The sequence below is a fragment of the Ruditapes philippinarum genome, unplaced genomic scaffold (assembly GCF_026571515.1).
Source record: "Ruditapes philippinarum isolate M1 unplaced genomic scaffold, ASM2657151v2 ctg5176_1_1_1_1, whole genome shotgun sequence".
In the NCBI taxonomy this organism is placed as follows: Eukaryota; Metazoa; Mollusca; class Bivalvia; order Venerida; family Veneridae; genus Ruditapes; species Ruditapes philippinarum.
This window is the reverse complement of record NW_026857771.1, coordinates 197,596-216,012: the sequence shown is the minus strand read 5'-3', so window position 1 is coordinate 216,012 and position 18,417 is coordinate 197,596. Positions and strand designations below refer to the sequence as shown.

General features: G+C 33.2%; 3 protein-coding genes across 3 annotated transcripts; 2 read left to right on the top strand and 1 right to left on the bottom strand.

Moving 5' to 3' along the window:
- Positions 1-4,484: 4,484 nt before the first annotated feature.
- On the top strand, positions 4,485-6,668 carry LOC132750975 (uncharacterized; the record flags this gene model as incomplete). The annotated part of the gene is made up of 2 exons (XM_060741068.1): positions 4,485-4,722; positions 5,643-6,668. Coding segments are annotated over 2 exons (1,032 nt in total), but the record flags the coding sequence as incomplete, so codon positions are not given.
- A 2,950-nt stretch (positions 6,669-9,618) lies between these two features.
- Positions 9,619-10,761, top strand: LOC132750974 (uncharacterized). The gene is made up of 3 exons (XM_060741066.1): positions 9,619-9,973; positions 10,152-10,358; positions 10,624-10,761. Exons 1-3 carry the CDS (start codon positions 9,694-9,696, stop codon positions 10,635-10,637), a joined length of 501 nt encoding a protein of 166 aa, XP_060597049.1. The 5' UTR covers positions 9,619-9,693; the 3' UTR covers positions 10,638-10,761.
- A 5,148-nt stretch (positions 10,762-15,909) lies between these two features.
- Positions 15,910-17,015, bottom strand: LOC132750973 (uncharacterized). Its single transcript, XM_060741065.1, has 3 exons — positions 16,665-17,015; positions 16,272-16,478; positions 15,910-15,965 (listed from the first exon to the last, which is right to left on the bottom strand). The coding sequence occupies exons 1-3, from the start codon at positions 16,945-16,947 to the stop codon at positions 15,952-15,954; spliced, it is 504 nt and encodes a 167-aa protein (XP_060597048.1). The 5' UTR covers positions 16,948-17,015; the 3' UTR covers positions 15,910-15,951.
- Positions 17,016-18,417: the final 1,402 nt, after the last annotated feature.

The window sequence follows — 18,417 nt, the reverse complement described above, 5'->3', positions numbered from 1 at the left end:
AAATTTGACATGATATATACCACATGCATTTATTAATTTTGAGGGTTGACTGTAATACTGCAATATGAAATAAAGAAGAACTTACAACAGTTTTGCGGTCAATCCTTAATATTTTTGTTTCATAGTGAGAGATGACATGAGTTATTTCCTGTAAATTTTGAAAATGCCTTTTCATAGGTGTATGATATATATTTTACTTTCATAAAAATAATTTTAGGAATTGCATTATATTTTCAGAAATGTTTTGTTATAAATTATGTACATCTCTCCATATTCTTTAACACTGAAAAAACCTGTCTTCTAGAATTTTCAAAAAAAAAAAAAAAAAGATATTGCAAGTACTGAAATAACAAAACAGATGTTTTCAAAAACTTCCTAGGATAAAATGGAAATTCCAGATATGAATACAATGTACATGGTATATCTCTTAGATAAATTTGACATGGTCAGTATCAGTTTTTATTATATAAGCTAAAACTACTTTTTGGATTGGTTTAAATATTACTTTTTATATAAAATCGAAATACAACAGGTCTGTATCAAAGCATATTTAGCATTTTCCCCTAAAAATACTTAAAATCAGCTTGATGAACCATATAAAAGCTATTTATAAGTTTTATAATGAAAGAAATATGGATATATGGATATTTTAGTTTGTGAATATGATTTGATATGAACTGTGGGAAAAATGATCTTAACTTCTGCTTCAGTACATATCACATCGGGCATCCATGTCTGAGTGATTAAGGTGGTTGACTTCCAAACCACTTGCCTCTCACTGCTGTGGGTTTGAATCTCGATTCTTCATGCTTACGGAACCTTGTGGTTCTACTCCGATGCCTGTTCATGCTTGAAATAAGCCCGTTCATGCTAGAGATAATGCACATAAGGGCACTTGTGGTCCACCAGTTAAACTGGAATGTCGCCATATGACTTATTCTATGTTGGTGCGACAAAAGAAAACCAAGAAAAAAAACCATAAAGAAACAACACATTTACACCTGCTAAAAAGTTCATATTTGTATATATAGATAGCCAGTATTATGGAACATGTTAATCTTTGTCAGAAAGATTTTAGTTGAGTAAATGCACAGATTTCTTGTATATATACCGTTGTATGTTTTCTAATTTGTACATTGTATACATTCAGTGCCAAAATATATATTTCATCGTGTAATAATAATGTATGTAAATTCTTATCAAATGTATTTTTTTGTGAAAAAAGGTTTTGTACTTGATTATTGTCATTATTATTATTATAATTATTATTATTTTGTGGCTTTAGTGTTGTTTATTTCCTTTGTGTTTGTTCAATGTTCTTTATAATAATTTTAAATGCAATATTCATTCAAATGCTTAAAACATATTCACTAGCTTTAGAGAATTACTAAAAATCAACTCAAAATAGTTTTAGTTTTTCATTTGTTAATTTTAAGGGCCATTCAAATTAGAAAGGAAAAAAATCATAGGGGTTTTGGCATACATGTATTAAGAGTGCTTGGTGTAAAAATTCATTTCTATTTTGAACTTTAGAAAACTGTTCTTTAGTGGCAAACTAGAAGTTATTATATGTACAGAAGTGGCAGAAAAGTGGTCAGTAACTGTATGTAGTAGAAGTAGTCAGTATCTGTATAGAACCCATTAATTTGACAGACTGGGCATTGATAACAACCATAGTTTACTCTTAATTACAGTATCTTTTTAACATCCTTATTTCAAAACATTTATTTTGCAATTGACTTGTGTTAATAAAACTGTTATATTTATGTTCAACTTGTGTGGTAGATGATGTGATGACACTTGTGTTGATATTTTGTGTTTGTTTTTGTAAACGGTGGTTAAAAGAATAATATTGTGATGGGGTGTATATAAATGATATCCTTCTGTTATATTTAACATGTGTTGATTTTATGAAAATAAATTGAATATTAAACATGGATATTTGTTCATTTTCTTAATTTCAAAAAGAGAAGTGCCTTGTAATGCAGAAGGAAAGAAAACAACTTTTGGCTGCTTATGTAATGACAAAGTGATAAAGAAATTATACATCTCAAAACAGCCTGTGTTCCAGCCTGTTTGATTTCTTTATGTCCTTCTGCTTGGCAAATTAACATTATCAAAACACGAGAGAATGTGAAAAAATATGCCTATGTTATGAATAAGCAAAAATTATCAACACCTGAATCCCAGGCTAGGACATACTCTATTTTATTTCAAGGTTTTATGAGTTCAGATTTATAACATTTAATATAAATTTTAAGAAGTAGATGCCCTCAAGAATAAATTAAAGCACAACCAGTTTAGAGAAATGGATTGTGCATGTTCTTGTCTGCATGGCTATACATGACTATTTCATTGCAATATTTTATGTAAATTTCTATTACAATATTACCTTGATTACAGCTGATGGGTCCTTGACAGATTTTCATTTCCATGGAGATTTGAATTTGTGGACATATATCATTTATAAAAGACATGGTATACACGGGCGAGCGGTGGCCTAGTGGTTAAGGTGTCTGTCTCTCAAACCAGGTATCATGGGTTTGAGCCCTAATCCGGTCACAAACATGTTTCTTCATATGACCCCAGTACTGGTTGGTTCCAGGAAGCAGAATCGAAAGTGATCAATATAAGTTGCAAGAACTTGTTTCTCAATTAAGCTTAAATAAATATGTTTAAACCAAAAGACTGGGTAGTCTGTTGCATTAAGTGTAGAGTACTTTCTTAATCAGTATTTTCACCATTTTCCAATTAAGCAAGATGAAATGATGATGAAGCCTATAAAATACAACAGTTGACTATTTTCTTTAATATTAACCTAATTTTATTACATGCTGTATTCTGGTATATAACATAACAGAATTTACCAATTTCTTATTTTAGGTAAGGTAGCCCAAGGTCTTTCAAATAGAAAGACCCTGGGTACATGTAGCCTTATTTTTTAGTTACCTTCAAATTGGCCCAGAGATTGAAGGCTCTAGCCCTATACTTGGTGTAATGATCAAGTTTCTTCATACATTGTTAGGCACTAGTGCTGGTTAATTCTAGGAAGATGACTCTGAGGATCTATTGCCGTAATGGACTTGCCATTCAATACAGTTTGGAATAATGAACATTACCTGAATATTGACCATAAAATACTGTTAACACTGACTCTACCCCAATCTTAGCATAAATATGTTTTTTTTTCACAGGACATATTAGATAATAATCACACCAAAGACATATTATAATAAATTACTTCAGTAGTATCTTATGAATAAACATAATTATAACAAGGTATATGGGTAATCTATACATTAAATTATGCACAAGGCAATTGTAACCCCAAGCCCACCTCGGGCAATAGAAGGGAGCCATCCCCAGGATGCCTTATAAATACAGTGTTAGTTTATATGGTATACAAAGATATGAATCGTGTGAGAGATAATGAAACATTCATTTTTATGCTAAACCATCATAAATTAGACATTACAGTTCATGAATATCTGTAGAAAATTTTCAAATAATCATTAAGGTATTTTATACCACATCCAGACTGATAAGGTTAGTAAGCGATATTAACCTATTTTAAATATTTTGTGATATGTGAAGATAAGACAGCATCTTGTCAACTAGTAAAATTTAGTACTGCGCAACCTCATTTAAGTGAGAACAAAATTTAGTCCTATTCAACATAGTCGAAACTGAAAGGAGATTATTAGTGTTGTACACTCTAAAAATGGCGTGTGAAAGTTTGCTGAAGTACTTTTTTGATTACTTTCAGAAATTTCCGAATAACTATCCGTCATTCATTGAACATGCAAAATGCATGTCCAGTTATCATAGACTTCTGTGATGCATCTGCTAAGTCAAGAAACTTGTCAAAAGCTGTTGTCGATTTCAAATTATCGAGTGGACTACCGTTGACGTTCTTTTTTCGCAACGGGCACGACGAAGTCGTGCAGTATTTAACTGGGAATACAAATCAACCAAGTGAAGCTATCAAATATCTTGAACATTTTCAAATTTGTTGTTAATGTTGGTAAGTATCTTAAATGAAATAAGTCTAAAATGCAGACTAATTAATTGATTAAAATCGGTTCCTAGTCAGGCTTGTTTGAGCTAAAAAAGACCGTTAGAGTGGATCGAGATATATAGTATACTATGAAACTGCATAAAATACTGTATAAAAATTCATATTTTCAAAAATTCATGTTTAGACTATTCAAATACAAAATGACTTGGAAAATCTTTTTCCAGTTGACTGATAACTAATGATAAAAATACCCTTCCACATAAAACAATGTGACAAATTTATGGTCCCTGATTGGGCGAAAAGATAAACTGGTGCTATTCTCTATTTGCTTGTCTTTTATGTCCAAGGTTATACACCACTTTCTGTCTTGATTGGTAGACATGTTGTTCTCAATTAACAAAGATGACAAGCTTGACATGGTTTCACTGAAAACATTTGTTTTAGTGCTTTGTGATGAATTTTGTTGTTTTTTCTTTTTCCAGAAAAACACACAGACTGTCTAAAATGCCTGTTTGATAAGAAAGAGAGAGAAAGCAAAGGGATTACAAAAGACTGCCATTTACAACTTATAGCTGCACACCTGTTTGGACCTCTGGCTGGTTATAGCAACTGCACAATAGACAACAAAGGTCTTCCTGGAAAATTTAAAAAATGTCCTGTTTGTAAACAAGATATATCTTCAGAATCAGGGAACACATCATTTGGTAGGCAAAGTTTTAGCAACATTTTTGGTAATATTACCCTTCTATACTGACTTGATATAATTTACCTGCTTTTGTCTTGAATTTACAACAACTCCTTCTTAGCCCTCCACCATCACAAAACTTCTTTTATCACACACCCGTGCTGATTTTGCGACTCCGTAAATTATGGTATTGCACGGCCTTGCATATATTTTGACGTGACGTTATTAGCGTTATACAAACATAGTGTAAAGACGCGCTAAATGTTCGCGTCATACTATAGGCGCGTCAATGAAAAATGACTCTTATTTCACTTTAAACAGTCTTTATTTTGGGTATGTGATAAATAGAATATTAAATTCGTGTAAGTTCATTACTGAATTTATTGCACTCGTTGAATAAAATAATATTATGCTCGCCAGAGGCTCGCATAATATAAATTTATTCAACGAGTGCAATAAATTCAGTATTGAACTTACACTCATTCAATATCCTCTATAAATGCACTTGTCCAGCTTCCATTTTTGGAACTGTCCATTATCAATTTTGAAGACGTTAAGGTGAAAATTTAATGTTAATCAGCCAACAGTAAAGAGCTTGATCAGACTGCATGGAAGTACAGGTTTGCCTTACAGGTTGGCTTAACTCTATCTTCTAGCTTGACTATTCAACCATATTGTCAAGCACTGAGTAAAGTTGAGTGCGCAGTCTTACATACAGCTCTTTTTAGATGGTCCTGTTTTAAATCAGTATAGCTCTTCAACATGATGTATACTGTGGTAAAGCATAATGTTAGCATGGAAGGAAATATGAAAATAAGCCTGTGAATATCTTATTACAAATGTCATTGTAATATTTTTTCTAGTTGTATTTGTTTATCATAGTTTTAAATTTGGTAGTACTTACACTCATTTATATATTGTATATCATTATGATTTCAGGTAATGGCAGTGTATGGCATGGCTTTGCTGATTTATTTGTGAACAAAAGTATTGTCAAGGTTGCTGAAGTAACTGATGATACTGATGAACCAATAGAGAAGAGAAGAAAATATGATGATTATGATGATGACTCTGATTCAGAAAGTAGTTTTAAGCCCAACAGGGAATTTAATGTAAAACAAGATTGTATTGGTGCAAAGGATATATCTCAGGGGCTAGCGCAAACAATTGTTAATGCATTTTGTGAAGTGCAGAAGAATGTTACATTAAAGAACACTTTTATTCCATCATTCATCATCTCATATAAGTACATTAAGATCGCAATGTATAATTGTGAATTAGACACATTGATACTGACTCCAGATTTGAGACTTCTGGTCAAATTAGATGCCATCCAGGAACCGTTTCTAGATTTCTCCACCATTTTAACTGTGTGGTTTGCTTTAAATTTTGAAATATTCGTTGATAAACAGGAGATTTTTGAAGAAGTTATGCCTGTGTCAAATTTTCAGAAGTTAGCAGGATCTAGACTACCATTTTACAAGAATCTATGTTGTAAACCAATGGTGGACAAAGTGGAATCTCTCCTAGTGATTATAAACTTCATCCTGAAAGTCAACAGATTGTGGGGAATGTGTTGGATAGACAATTGGAACACTGCAGGCAGCTCAATGCATTACTTAGTAACATGTCATAACTGTGAACTTTTATCACTGATCTTTCACCTCGCTAAAAATATAAAAAAACAGACTTGTCCAGCTTTCAGTCTGGACAAAACCATTCATTATTTTTAAGTGAAAATTTCAAATTATGTATTGACTGAGTAGTGATAGCAGACCATGATCATGGCATGGATGTGTCAATTGATCTTGGTCTACACTGGTCGTGTGGGAAGAAGTAGTTGCACCATCAGGCTAAGTGTTAAAAAATTGAACTTTTCTTATGAATGATTTTGTGCTGTCATGTTAATACTGATAGGCATTTATGAATGCATGATAAAATTACTCATTGGAAGTGTGGTTTTAATAAAACTGTTGCAGTATTAAGGTTATTTGTATTTAAAATTTGTTCATTAATGGGACCATGGATCATTAACATTATATGTAATTATAATGTAATTAAGTTATATAAAGTGTGCCCCTTTGAATAGAGCTTGGATAAGGTATATGGCATGTAGCATAATCTTGCCTCAACAAAAGTTATATAAATCCCACACATAAAAGTAAAATTGCCCCTCCCTTGGGGTTACTTAGACAGACATAAAGATATGTATATATAGGAAAGTACGAGTACAATACATGTAAATCTTACTGTGTGAAAGTACTTGACCGTGATCTCAGGTATTTGTTGTGAAGCATTGCTTAGTTAAAGAATAAAATGCCCTGCCCATTTAAATGATGACCTACATTTTGCATTAAAGAATTCTGACATTTCCAAGCAGTGGACCTCAGGTGAACGATCTAGGGCCATCATGGCCCTTTTGTGTAACTAAAGGTTTGTCAATTCCTCTGTAATTGTGGCTTGGTCACTTATACTTTACATGTAGTCAATTCAAGGTTGTCCCATTTAAATGGGTATCATGATACAGTTGGTGAAATAACTGATCTTCAGAGTAGAAGAGGGGGCATAATTTGGTCAATCCATGACATAGTTATCTCCCCAAACCAGAAGAAGGGATGGTAGTCCCTTACAAGTGTTGCAAGTTTCATGTTTAGTTTTAACATGGAAATGAATACATGTACGTTTTAAAATAGGATAAAACATGAATCATGGTTTAATTAAGTCCCAGAACATAAAAGAAGAAGAATAATTCTTTATTTCAAAATCCAACAACAATAAACAACAACAGTCTGGTTAAGGCTAATAAGCCATTGACCTGACACAAAATATAACTACAACATCTTGAGCAATGCAATACAATACACAGTACAATACAATACAGTGATGGACATTCAATAACAAAATTACCCACTATCAACATATTGTAACATACATGTATAATCAGAACTGTATGATATCAGTTACAATTTAATTTATATTAAAAACGCTACTGTATATTTTCATAAATAAATCATTCTGAGTATTTCAAAATAGAGGATGAATTCTGTCTCTTTTTTGAGCTTTGTTAAAACCCCATAACTCAGCTTCGTAAAATTAACTTCTCAAACAATTCTAAAATGTGTTCAATTGTAATATTAGTGTATAAAAATCGCTTTCTATGCATGATCAGATAAGGTTTTAAAGGGTCTCACTAAAAGAACCACCAGACGTAAAAACAATACCAAGATATGAAAATTTGTTTACTATTTTTAAAGGATATCCATCATAATAAAAGTGAAGATTATGTGGCAGACGGCCCCCTTTCCTGAAAACAATCATTTTTGTTTTAGCCTTATTAAGACATAGTATCCAATGCTTACAATACTTGTGCAAAATATTAAGATTATCATGTAATTCATCTTTTGAAGAAGAAAATATTACAATGTCATCAGCATACATTAACAAAAATAACTTAAAGTAACCAATGTCCATGCATTTTGACCCTTGTAGATAAAATTCGTCTTCAAGATCGTTTACAAAAAAGGAAAAGGCTTTTGCCCTGTCTTACTCCTAAATAACTTTCAAATATTTCCCCTACGTTATTATTGTCCCCCGCCTTTTCGAAGAAAAAAGGGGGATATAGAAATAGGCTCCGTCCGTCTGTCCGTCCGTTCGTCACACTTTCGTGTCTGGTCCATAACTTTGTCATTTATGAAAGGAATTTGAAATATCTTGGCACAAATGTTTATTATAATAAGACGATGTATCATGCGCAAAACCAGACCCCTACCTCCAGGTCAAGGTCGCACTTGCTCATTCAAGGTTAACATTGTCTATTTGAGGGTATATGTCGTGTCCTGTCCATAACTTTCTTATCTATGAAGGGATTTTGTAAATACTTGCCATAATTGTTCACAATAATCAGACGATGTGTCATGCGCAAAAACCAGTCACCTACCTTCAAGGTCATATTCACACTTTGAGGTTAAATATTAACATAGTCTGTTACAGGGTATATTTCGTGTCCGGTCCATAACTTTGTCATTTATTAAAGAAATTTGAAATAACTTGGCACAAATGTTTGTTATAATAAGACGATGTGTCATGCGCAAAAACCGGTCACCTGCCTCCAAGGTCAAGGTCACACATGGAGGCCAAATACTTACATAGTCTGTTATTTGGTATTTTTTGTGTCCCGTCCATTACTTCTTCATAGATGAAGGGATTTTGAAAATACTTGGCACAAATAGTCACAATGATTAGATGATATGTCATGCGTAACATCAGTGTCACTACCTCCAAGGTCAAGGTCACACTTAGAGGTCAAATATTTACATAGTCTGTTATAGGGTATATTTTGTGTCCAATCTATAACTTCTTCATAGTTCAAGGGATTTTGAAAATACTTGGCACAAATAGTCTCAATAATAAGACGTTATGTCATGCACAACACCTGCTCCCCTACCTCCAAGGTCAAGGTCACACTTAGAGGTCAAAGCTTAACATGATAGATTTTTAAATTCCGTGTTTCATTTTATTGTTTTAACAAATTTATTGTTGCATTTGCAGATCTAGCATTGATCATAATTTTAGACTGAATGTCCTGAGATCCATACCTCAATCTTTTGAAATAGCACAATTTTATGCTTCATATAAAACTTCCCGAGGCGGGAGATTGGTAACTCTGTTACAAATTCTTGTTTAATATTACTTTCGATGTAACACAGCTGCAAAAACATTCAAACATTATACATGTATACATTTACAACAAAAAGTGCGGTAAGAGCGATGAAAAGGGTATGAATACTGCAGTTGGTTGCATTACTTACACTAGACAAAAAAACAAAACAAAACAAAAAACACACACACACACAAAAAGATTCACGCGAGAACGAGAAGACGCCCCTGACGTCGTTACCATGACGTTACATCGAGACAACGTCAAAACGTTACGAATCTTTCATTGCATATTGCCGCAATCTACATCGTCTGCAAATTATCGCAAAACAACATGGAAGTTGAAATTGATACAACAGCCAGAAATGGTATTTGGAAGCGTTTGTCAAGAAATATCAGTCAAAGCAAACTTGGAGAATTCGCAAGAGCTGTTAATAGAGTATTTTCAAGCACCAAGATTAGGAACAGAATTAAAACCCAAGAAATTGCTCCTGTGTCGTCTGCTTTTGTTTATCCAGATGACAGATACCTCTGCAATGAGGAAATTCTCCATCAACTTGAAGTCCTAGAAAGACGTTTCAATCAACAGACAGATATTCTTGCCAGTGCACAAGGTAAAATACAATGTATTTTTGATACTGTACTTGCTAATAATAAATTTGTAATAACAGAGACATAGATAACTATGTCTCTGGTAATAATAATGATGATGACGAGGATTTCTCTAAATTAAAAATATAATATTTATATACGAATTTTAATTTCATTGCATAATGTTTTATTGTATTGCAGGCAAAGAAGTATATTTCAAGAAGGCCAAACCATATCACGGAGATATTTGCCCAGACATCAAACCTGACCCTCTGCCATTTCTCATGGCGACTCTACGTCCTGCCCGTTACACCGAGGTAAAGTTTGCTGAGCTAGAGAAGTTGGTGCAGCAAGTAAAGGAGAGGAGACAAAGATTAGTTAACCTTGAATCAAACCGACAATTAACAGGTAACTATCATGTTCCTTAAATTTGTTGACTTACTTTATGATTCGTAAATTACTGCCTAACTTTTCATTTAGTTTGCTTAGTACAATCGTACAATGCTTTTATAGATGTAGATGTATCGCGTTCATAAGATGTTTATTTTATTTATCTGTAACTTTATTATCACATATTGTTTGATAGAAGTTAGACAACTCTTACTCCTTTCTATTCACTGAAATTCCCTTGTCATGCTATATTCTAACATTTGTGTTTCTATTTACATTTCAGATATCAAAGTCTGAAGTTCCGAACCGAGCTGGCAGTTTTTTTTATATATTTTTCTTTTATTTTCTTTACTAGAATATATAACCTTTTTTTTTCTGCCAAATACACTATTTAGTATTTTGCTCGATTTCTGTCTTGTGTTTTATCTTATAACATTCTCCGTCTTATAAAAAAAGTTATATTAAATAATTACACTACCATTTGTACCCGCAAAATTATTCTACCCACTGTTTCCTTTCTTAAGACGTATGTGTTTCTAACCCAAAACTAAAAGGTGTTAATCAACTCTTTTTTTTTTCATTCTGATATGAAAGTAACCGCCTTATTAAGCCAGTATTAAACAATCGTGGTCCTATTTTTATTTTTAGATGGTAGTGTTTCCGTCGTTCTCCGTTATCCACAATTTCTTTAAACAACAACTCCTCCTAAAGCACTTGATGGATTTTGACGAAACTTCATAGGAATGATCATTACGGTGTCGTTTACAAAAGTTCTCTTAATGGGCCAGTCTGACGAAAAAGGTCAAAGGAGCTGAAAGGAAAGTTTTAAAAATCTTCTCAGAAACTACAACGCCCAGAGCCAAAATATTTGACAAATGTTATTTAAATGATTCAACCACTCTGATGCATAAGTAGGTCACAGGAGCTAAAAAGTAGACTTTAAATAAAAAATCTCTAATAAAAGTTCTTATCAGAAATTATAATGCCAAGAGCTAAAATGTTTGGTTTATAGCATCACCTTAGTTGACATGCAATAAGCGGACATCTACTAAAGTGATAAGTTCGACTTAAAAAACGAGAAAATAAATAGAGGATATTTGTTTAGTTCAGTGTAGGATCGGAATATATTTCACCGAGTGAGCACCAAAATGTATATTTCACGAGTGGCGCAGCCACGAGTGAAATTTGAACTTTTGGTGTTCACAAGGTGGAATATATTTCGATCTTACACTAAACTAAACAAATTTTCTTTTTATTATATGCAAAGAAACGTTTTAAAAAGGCATTAAACCTAATACTGAATGAAAAGCGCGCCATATAATAAAACATCGTGACGTCATTTACGACGTCACGTCATTAAGTTGGTTCCCAGTACTATGCACGCTGGTATTTCACTAAAACAACGTAAGGGGCTTAAATTCAAAACAGTGAAATTATCAAATTGATAATTTCACTGTTTCAAACAGTGAAATTACCAGTTTTATATCACCGATATATTTTTTATAAACCACCGAAAAGCATGTAATAAAAAAGAGTAATTGTTACAGTCACCTCGGCGTTGCTGTTGACGTCCCCCACCCCGCAAACTTGGACCTTGATCACAACTTTTTGAGTTATTGGTGTATTGTCTTCTTACTTAGCCACAACATTCATTGGAAGAAGACCTTTAAGTACAACAGGCTAATTTTACCTTATTCATGACCGACCTTATATTTCAAGGACAAATATCTAAATTTTGCTTGTTTTCCTATGCTGATTTTTATTTGTTTGGGTCATCAGACCCTGATGCTGTTAATTGCAAATGCCGAAAGTAGTCCGCTTTTTTAAAGCGGTTTCTTTCCTTTATATGTACACTTACGCCGAAAAGTTCAGGGGAAATCACTGCGTAAAGATGGTCAAATGACAGGCGCATTAAATTTCAAGCAAAATAGTTCCCGAATGGTCGAAGATTTCTAATATTGTTTTATTTTTTATAGATATACATGCTTATAGTAAGCTCCATGATTATTTACATCTGTATTTAACAACAGTTAGCGTCGAAATAATAATTAAGGGTTACAAACCCTAATTTAGAATAATATGGTTTTCTTCAGGCCGTTAACATATAACTTCATCGTAGCTGAGGGGTTTGCACGCTCGCTTAGGAAGCGATAAGTCTGGATTTCAAATCCCAGTTAAGACAACTCATTTTTTTCAAATTGTTTAAGTCAAATAAACATTGAATTGAATATCAGTGTTGCAATTAGTCTTATAGCCAATTCACTACAATTAAAACGCGGGAAAGCATTAGTGGCACTTTACAAAAACAAATTGGTTTATAATCTCACAACCTTCACCTTTCTGACATTCTGAGACCCAAACAAATTCAGCGCCTTCTGTGCTTTGATTTTCTATAAGTGGCTATAACTTTGTTATTTTTGAATGGATTATCTTCAAACTTGAACATAAAAATCTTTTAGGAAAAACCTTAAAGATAACCATACAGACATGATTGATTTAATATTATTAGAGAACATTTCTTATGTAAAGACCCAATTTGACTTTGGCTCATTGATGACCTTGACCTTGGAGATTAGATTATTGAATTTTCACAGATATTTACTTAATTTGTCTGTAACTTGGTAATTAATGAACGATTATCTTCATACTTTGACAAACAACCTTTTGGACAATACCGTCTAAAGGTTGAACTTACCTTGGCCTTTAAATGACAGTGACCTTCAAAGTCAAATTATTTGATTTTGGTTAAATTGTCATAATTTTGTTATTTATGTATGGACTTGATTTTAACTTGAACAAAACAAGACTTGCCACTTAACAAACATATTGAATAATTTACATGTGACATTGGCCTTTAATGCACCTTGACTGTCAAGGTCAAATTAATGAAATTCTTTTGTTTTTTTAACTCACCTGACCATGAAGTGGTCAAGGTGAGGTATAGTGATGGGGCTATGTCCGGCGTCCGTCGTCGTGCGTCGTCAACAATTGGGTTGTTAACAGTCTAGCAGTCACGGTTTTGATTGGATCATCATCAAACTTTTTCAGAATGTTTGTCTTAATGAAATACAGATCGAGTTCGAAGATTGATTATCTCGGGTCAAAAACTAGATCACAGGAGCTAAAAATAGAAAAAGCTTGTTAACACTCTAGTGGCTGCAGTTTTCATCCAAATATTCTGAAAATTTCTCAGAAAGGTTGTTTTGATGATTTCTAGGTCAAGTTCGAAGATGGGTCATTCCGGTCAAAAACTAGGTCACAGGAGCTAAAAATAGAAAAAGCTTGTTAACACTCTAGAGGCTGCAGTTTTGAACCAAATATTCTGGAAATTTGTCAGGAAGGTTAATTTGATGATATCTAAGTCAAGTTTGAAGATGGGTCATGTCCGGTCAAAAACTAGGTCACAGGAGCTAAAAATAGAAAAAGCTTGTTAACACTCTAGTGGCTAAGTTTTGATTCAAATAGTCTGGAAATTTGTCAGGAAGGTTGTTTTGATGATTTCTAGGTCAAGTTCGGAGATGGGTCATCTCCGGTCAAAAACTAGGTCAAAGGAGCTTAAAATAGAAAAAGCTTGTCAACACTCTAGTGGCTGCAGTTTTCATCCAAATATTCTGGAAATTTGTCAGGAAGGTTGTTTTGATGATTTCTAGGTCAAGTTTGAAGATTGGTCATGTCAGGTCAAAAACTAGGTCACAGGAGCTAGAAATAGAAAAAGCTTGTTAACACTCTAGTGGCTGCAGTTTCCTCTATATATTCTGGAAATTTGTCAAGAAGGTTGTTTTGATGATATCTAAGTCAAGTTTGAAGATGGGTCATGTCCGGTCAAAAACTAGGTCACAGGAGCTAAAAAAAGAAAAAGCTTGTTAACACTCTAGGGGCTGCAGTTTTCATCCAAATATTCTGGAAATTTGTCAGGAAGGTTGTTTTCCGGTCAAAAACTAGGTCACAGGAGCTAAAAATAGAAAAAGCTTGTTAACGCTCTAGTGGCTGCAGTTTTGTTTCAAATAGTCTGGAAATTTGTCAGGAAGGTTGTTTTAATGATTTCAAGGTCAAGTTCGAAGATGGGTCATCTCCGGTTAAAAACTAGGTCACAGGAGCTAAAAATAGAAAAAGCTTGTTTACACTCTAGTGGCTGCAGTTTTGATTCAAATATTCTTGAAATTTGTCAGAAAGGTTGTTTTGATGATTTCTAGGTCAAGTTTGAAGATGGGTCATCTCCGGTCAAAAACTAGGCCACAGGAGCTAAAAATAGAAAAAGCTTGTAACACTCTAGTGGCTGCAGTTTTGAACCAAATATTCTGGAAATTTGTCAGTAAGGTTGTTTTGATGATTTCTGGGTCAAGTGCGAACATTGGTCATTTCCAGTCAAAAACTAGGTCACAGGAGCTAAAAATAGAAAAAACTTTTTAACACTCTAGTGGCTGCAGTTTTGACCCAAATTACCTGGAAATTGGTCAGGAAGGTTGTTTTTATGATTTCTAGGTCTAGTTTGAATATGGGTCTTGTTCGGTCAAAAATTAGGTCACATTGCCCAAATAGAAAAAACTTTTTAACACACTAGAGGTCACATGTTTGACTCAGTTGTCATCAAACTTGGCCATGATGCTTGTCTAAGTCATTGCTGGGATACGGTTGTGTCAGGTGAGCGATCCAGGGCCATTAAAAAATAAAAATTGGAATTGTGATTTTTCTAGAAATTTAACTCAGGTGAGCGACCGCGGGTCATCATGACTCTCTTGTTTAAAGCCATAGACGGTCTGTCGACCGGTCAGTAAGCCGATAAGATTCTTCATCTGACATTAGACAGTTCTATTGTAATTTACTGCATTATTGTGGTAACAACCTAGGGACACTGTCTGCAATGATTATTACTCTCTCTGATGCCAGGGGATCATATTAAGATGTTATACATACAAAACGCTACCTAACAAACAGTTGCTTTTTCTGTACTGTAAAACAGAATTTGTGTGCATCTGATGTTACATGCGAAATGAAAACATTTAGCATGAAATGGGGTCACTGCGCTCATCTGCATGTGTATTTTGTTACATCAATATGTAAACAAAATGCCTTTTTTTCTGAAGAAGACAAAATGTCGAAAAGCTGAGAAAAGCGTTTGTTTTTTTATTGAACTGATCATATTACTTATACTTGTATCAATGTGTGTAACTTTATAAGACCCGTATAGTTTGAGAAGTCTTTGTTGACACAAGATTCTGTATGAATGTTTTAATTTTGATGTTATTATTTTCGTGTTGGTCAGCTTTTTGAAGTGAGTGCATGTTATCCCGAACATAGGTATATGTACATGACAACATTTTTCAGATTTCATAAATTAAAGTAAATGGATATGGTATATTTTGTACATGAGCGTAAGATGTCGTGGGAATTGTTGGGTTAGAAATCCATACAAGAAAGGGAAACAGCGAGTAGAAATCTCTCAAATTGAGCGAGTATTAGATGCATTTATCTAGTACAAAACTGGGAATAATAATATAACACAAGACAGAAATCGAGCAAAATACTAAATAGTGTATTTGGCAGAAAAAAATATTATGGTTAAACTAGTAAAAAAAATAAAAAAAAAAAACTGCCAGCTCGATTCAGCACTTCAGAATAGGGTATCTGAAAGATAATAGAAATACACATAATATTATAAGAAAATAACATAAGAAAATAACATATCATGGTAAATAACTAGGGCAAAAATCACTTGCTATGGGGAAGTAAGAGTTGTCGAACTTCTATTCTTTTTTTTATCAACCATTACTAGGTAAAAAAATTCTAATAAATAAAAAGGTCCATTAGGTCCATTAATATTGGATACAGATACATAAAATAAATCTGTTTATAAATAGGATAAATGAAAAGTTAGGCAGTAATTCATGAATCATTTGGTAAATCAATAAATTTAAAGAACACAATAGTTACCTGTTGTTTGCTGCCTTGAAGTTAACGTATCTAATCTTTGTCTCCTCTCCTTCACTTGCTGCACCAACTTCTCTAGCTCAGTAAACTTTTCCTCGGTATAACGGGCAGGTCGTAAAGTCGCCATGAGAAATGGTAGAGGGTCAGGTTTGATGTCTGGTGAAATATCACCGTGATATGGTTTGGCCTTCTTGAAATGTTCTTCTTTGCCTGAATAAAATAAAGCATAATACAATGAAATTAAAATTTATTATTATTATTATTGTTATTGTAATTGTAATTGTAATTGTAATTGTAATTGTTATTGTAATTGTTATTGTTATTGTAATTGTTATCTTTATTAGGTTTGAATATAAAAGGCAACATATTTTTACAACTAAAAGCTACATATTTTACCTTGAGCTCTGGCTAGAATATCTGTCTGTTGATTGAATCGTCTTTCAAGGAGTTCAAGCTGACGCAGAATTTCGTCATTACAGAGGTATCTGTCATCTGGATAAACAAAAGCAGACGACACGGGATTTGGAACTTGGACTTTGTTACTTTTCCTGCACATCTTGATGCTCGAAAATACTCTATTAACAGCTCTTGCAAACTCACCGAGTTTGCTTTGACTGATATTTCTCGATAAGCGCTTCCAAATACTATTTCTGGTAGTAGTATCAATTTCAACTTCCATGTTGTTTTTACAATAATATGCAGACGATGTAGAAATGCGACAATATGCAATGAAAGATTCTTAACGTTTTGACGTTATCTCGATGTAACGTCATGGTAACGACGTCAGGGGCGTCTTCTCAGTCTCGCGTGATTTCTTTTTTCTTTTTTTTCTCTTTTTTTGGCTGCGCGACATAAAATGAAAAAAATACCGTTTTCAGTGTGCAAAAGTCCTGTATTCATTCCCACCCAACGTTGATATTAAAGTTTCCTTTGATAGAAAGGGCAAATTAAGTTAGTTAAAGCCCCATTATGCCTCAGTAATGCTTTTAATTTTATTTCTCGGAAGCTTTTTAATTTTATGTACTTTATAAGTACATTTGTATTCAAAAAGTTTCTCATAGGCCAATTTCCTAAACTATCTCTTTTGTGTGTTGCTTTTTTGGCAATAAGTACAGTAATAGTAAATTACTCTTGTACTCTTCAAATTTGGAGGAATAAAAGAATCTATCTACTTTACTTTCATGTTGCTTCTTTAATTTTGCTACTACCAAAAACGCGATGCCTTTGCCACTAATTAAAGTATGTCCCTCGTATCTTCAGTAAAGTAATAACTCGTACTAGCAAAATAGAGTATAAATTGTTATTTACTTAAAGACCCATTATGCCTCAGAAATGCTAATTTTTATTTTACAAAACTATATTTTTGGTATCTTGTCACAGTTTCTAAAAAATAAATACTCATTGACCATATAGATGAACTGTCTGCTATTTTACTTCGTTGGCAATCGGTATAATGATAGTGAGTCAGTATTTTGTACTTTGGAAGTCAAAATACTACTTTGTTCACATTTGACACGTATATAATAACTGCACATTCAGCGCTACTTTCTTCAGCTGTTAAACATCTAACATGCTCTAAATCCATTCGTAAAACATAATTAAACACACGCTTGACATTTCTACATACTTTAATAAATATGGATTTCTGAGGCATAACATGCCTTTAATTATAAATGATAAGAATGAAAAAAAACCAACAAAAGTTAGTACTTCTTTATCATTTTATCGTTAAAGGGATATTCAGGCAAAATAATAACAAAAATATTAAAATGATCTTATGTACTCAAATCACGCTAAAATGACTTTTCTTGAAGTCTCAGTATGAATTTCTGTTTAAATTCTATATATTTTAGGTTTGAAACGTAAATATATCTATATTTGTTGAACAAAATTAGGACGCAAACAGAATCACCAACTAGTTTTTAAACAAGTCAGGTGACTTAAACAAACCCTTGAAGTTACAACAACAGATATTGTGGATATTGTATGATTGAAACAAACCTAAGTCATTCATTTGACATGTTCTTTAACGTTTCCAGAGTTCACATTGACAACTATTGTGAAATGCTAGCGCTCTAACCTGACCCACGCGGGTCAAGTTAGGAAACCACCATTTTATTCTTTATATGGAGAAAAGTTTTGTTCCTTT

Bases quoted from the DNA above. Each gene is read 5' to 3' on its own strand.
- LOC132750973 (XM_060741065.1), bottom strand. From the start codon at position 16,947: ATGGAAGTTGAAATTGATACTACTACCAGAAATAGTATTTGGAAGCGC. The intron at 16,479-16,664 runs GTAAAATATGTA...TATTTTATTCAG, and splicing joins TATTCTAGCCAGAGCTCAAG to GCAAAGAAGAACATTTCAAG.
- LOC132750974 (XM_060741066.1), top strand. From the start codon at position 9,694: ATGGAAGTTGAAATTGATACAACAGCCAGAAATGGTATTTGGAAGCGT. The intron at 9,974-10,151 runs GTAAAATACAAT...ATTGTATTGCAG, and splicing joins TATTCTTGCCAGTGCACAAG to GCAAAGAAGTATATTTCAAG.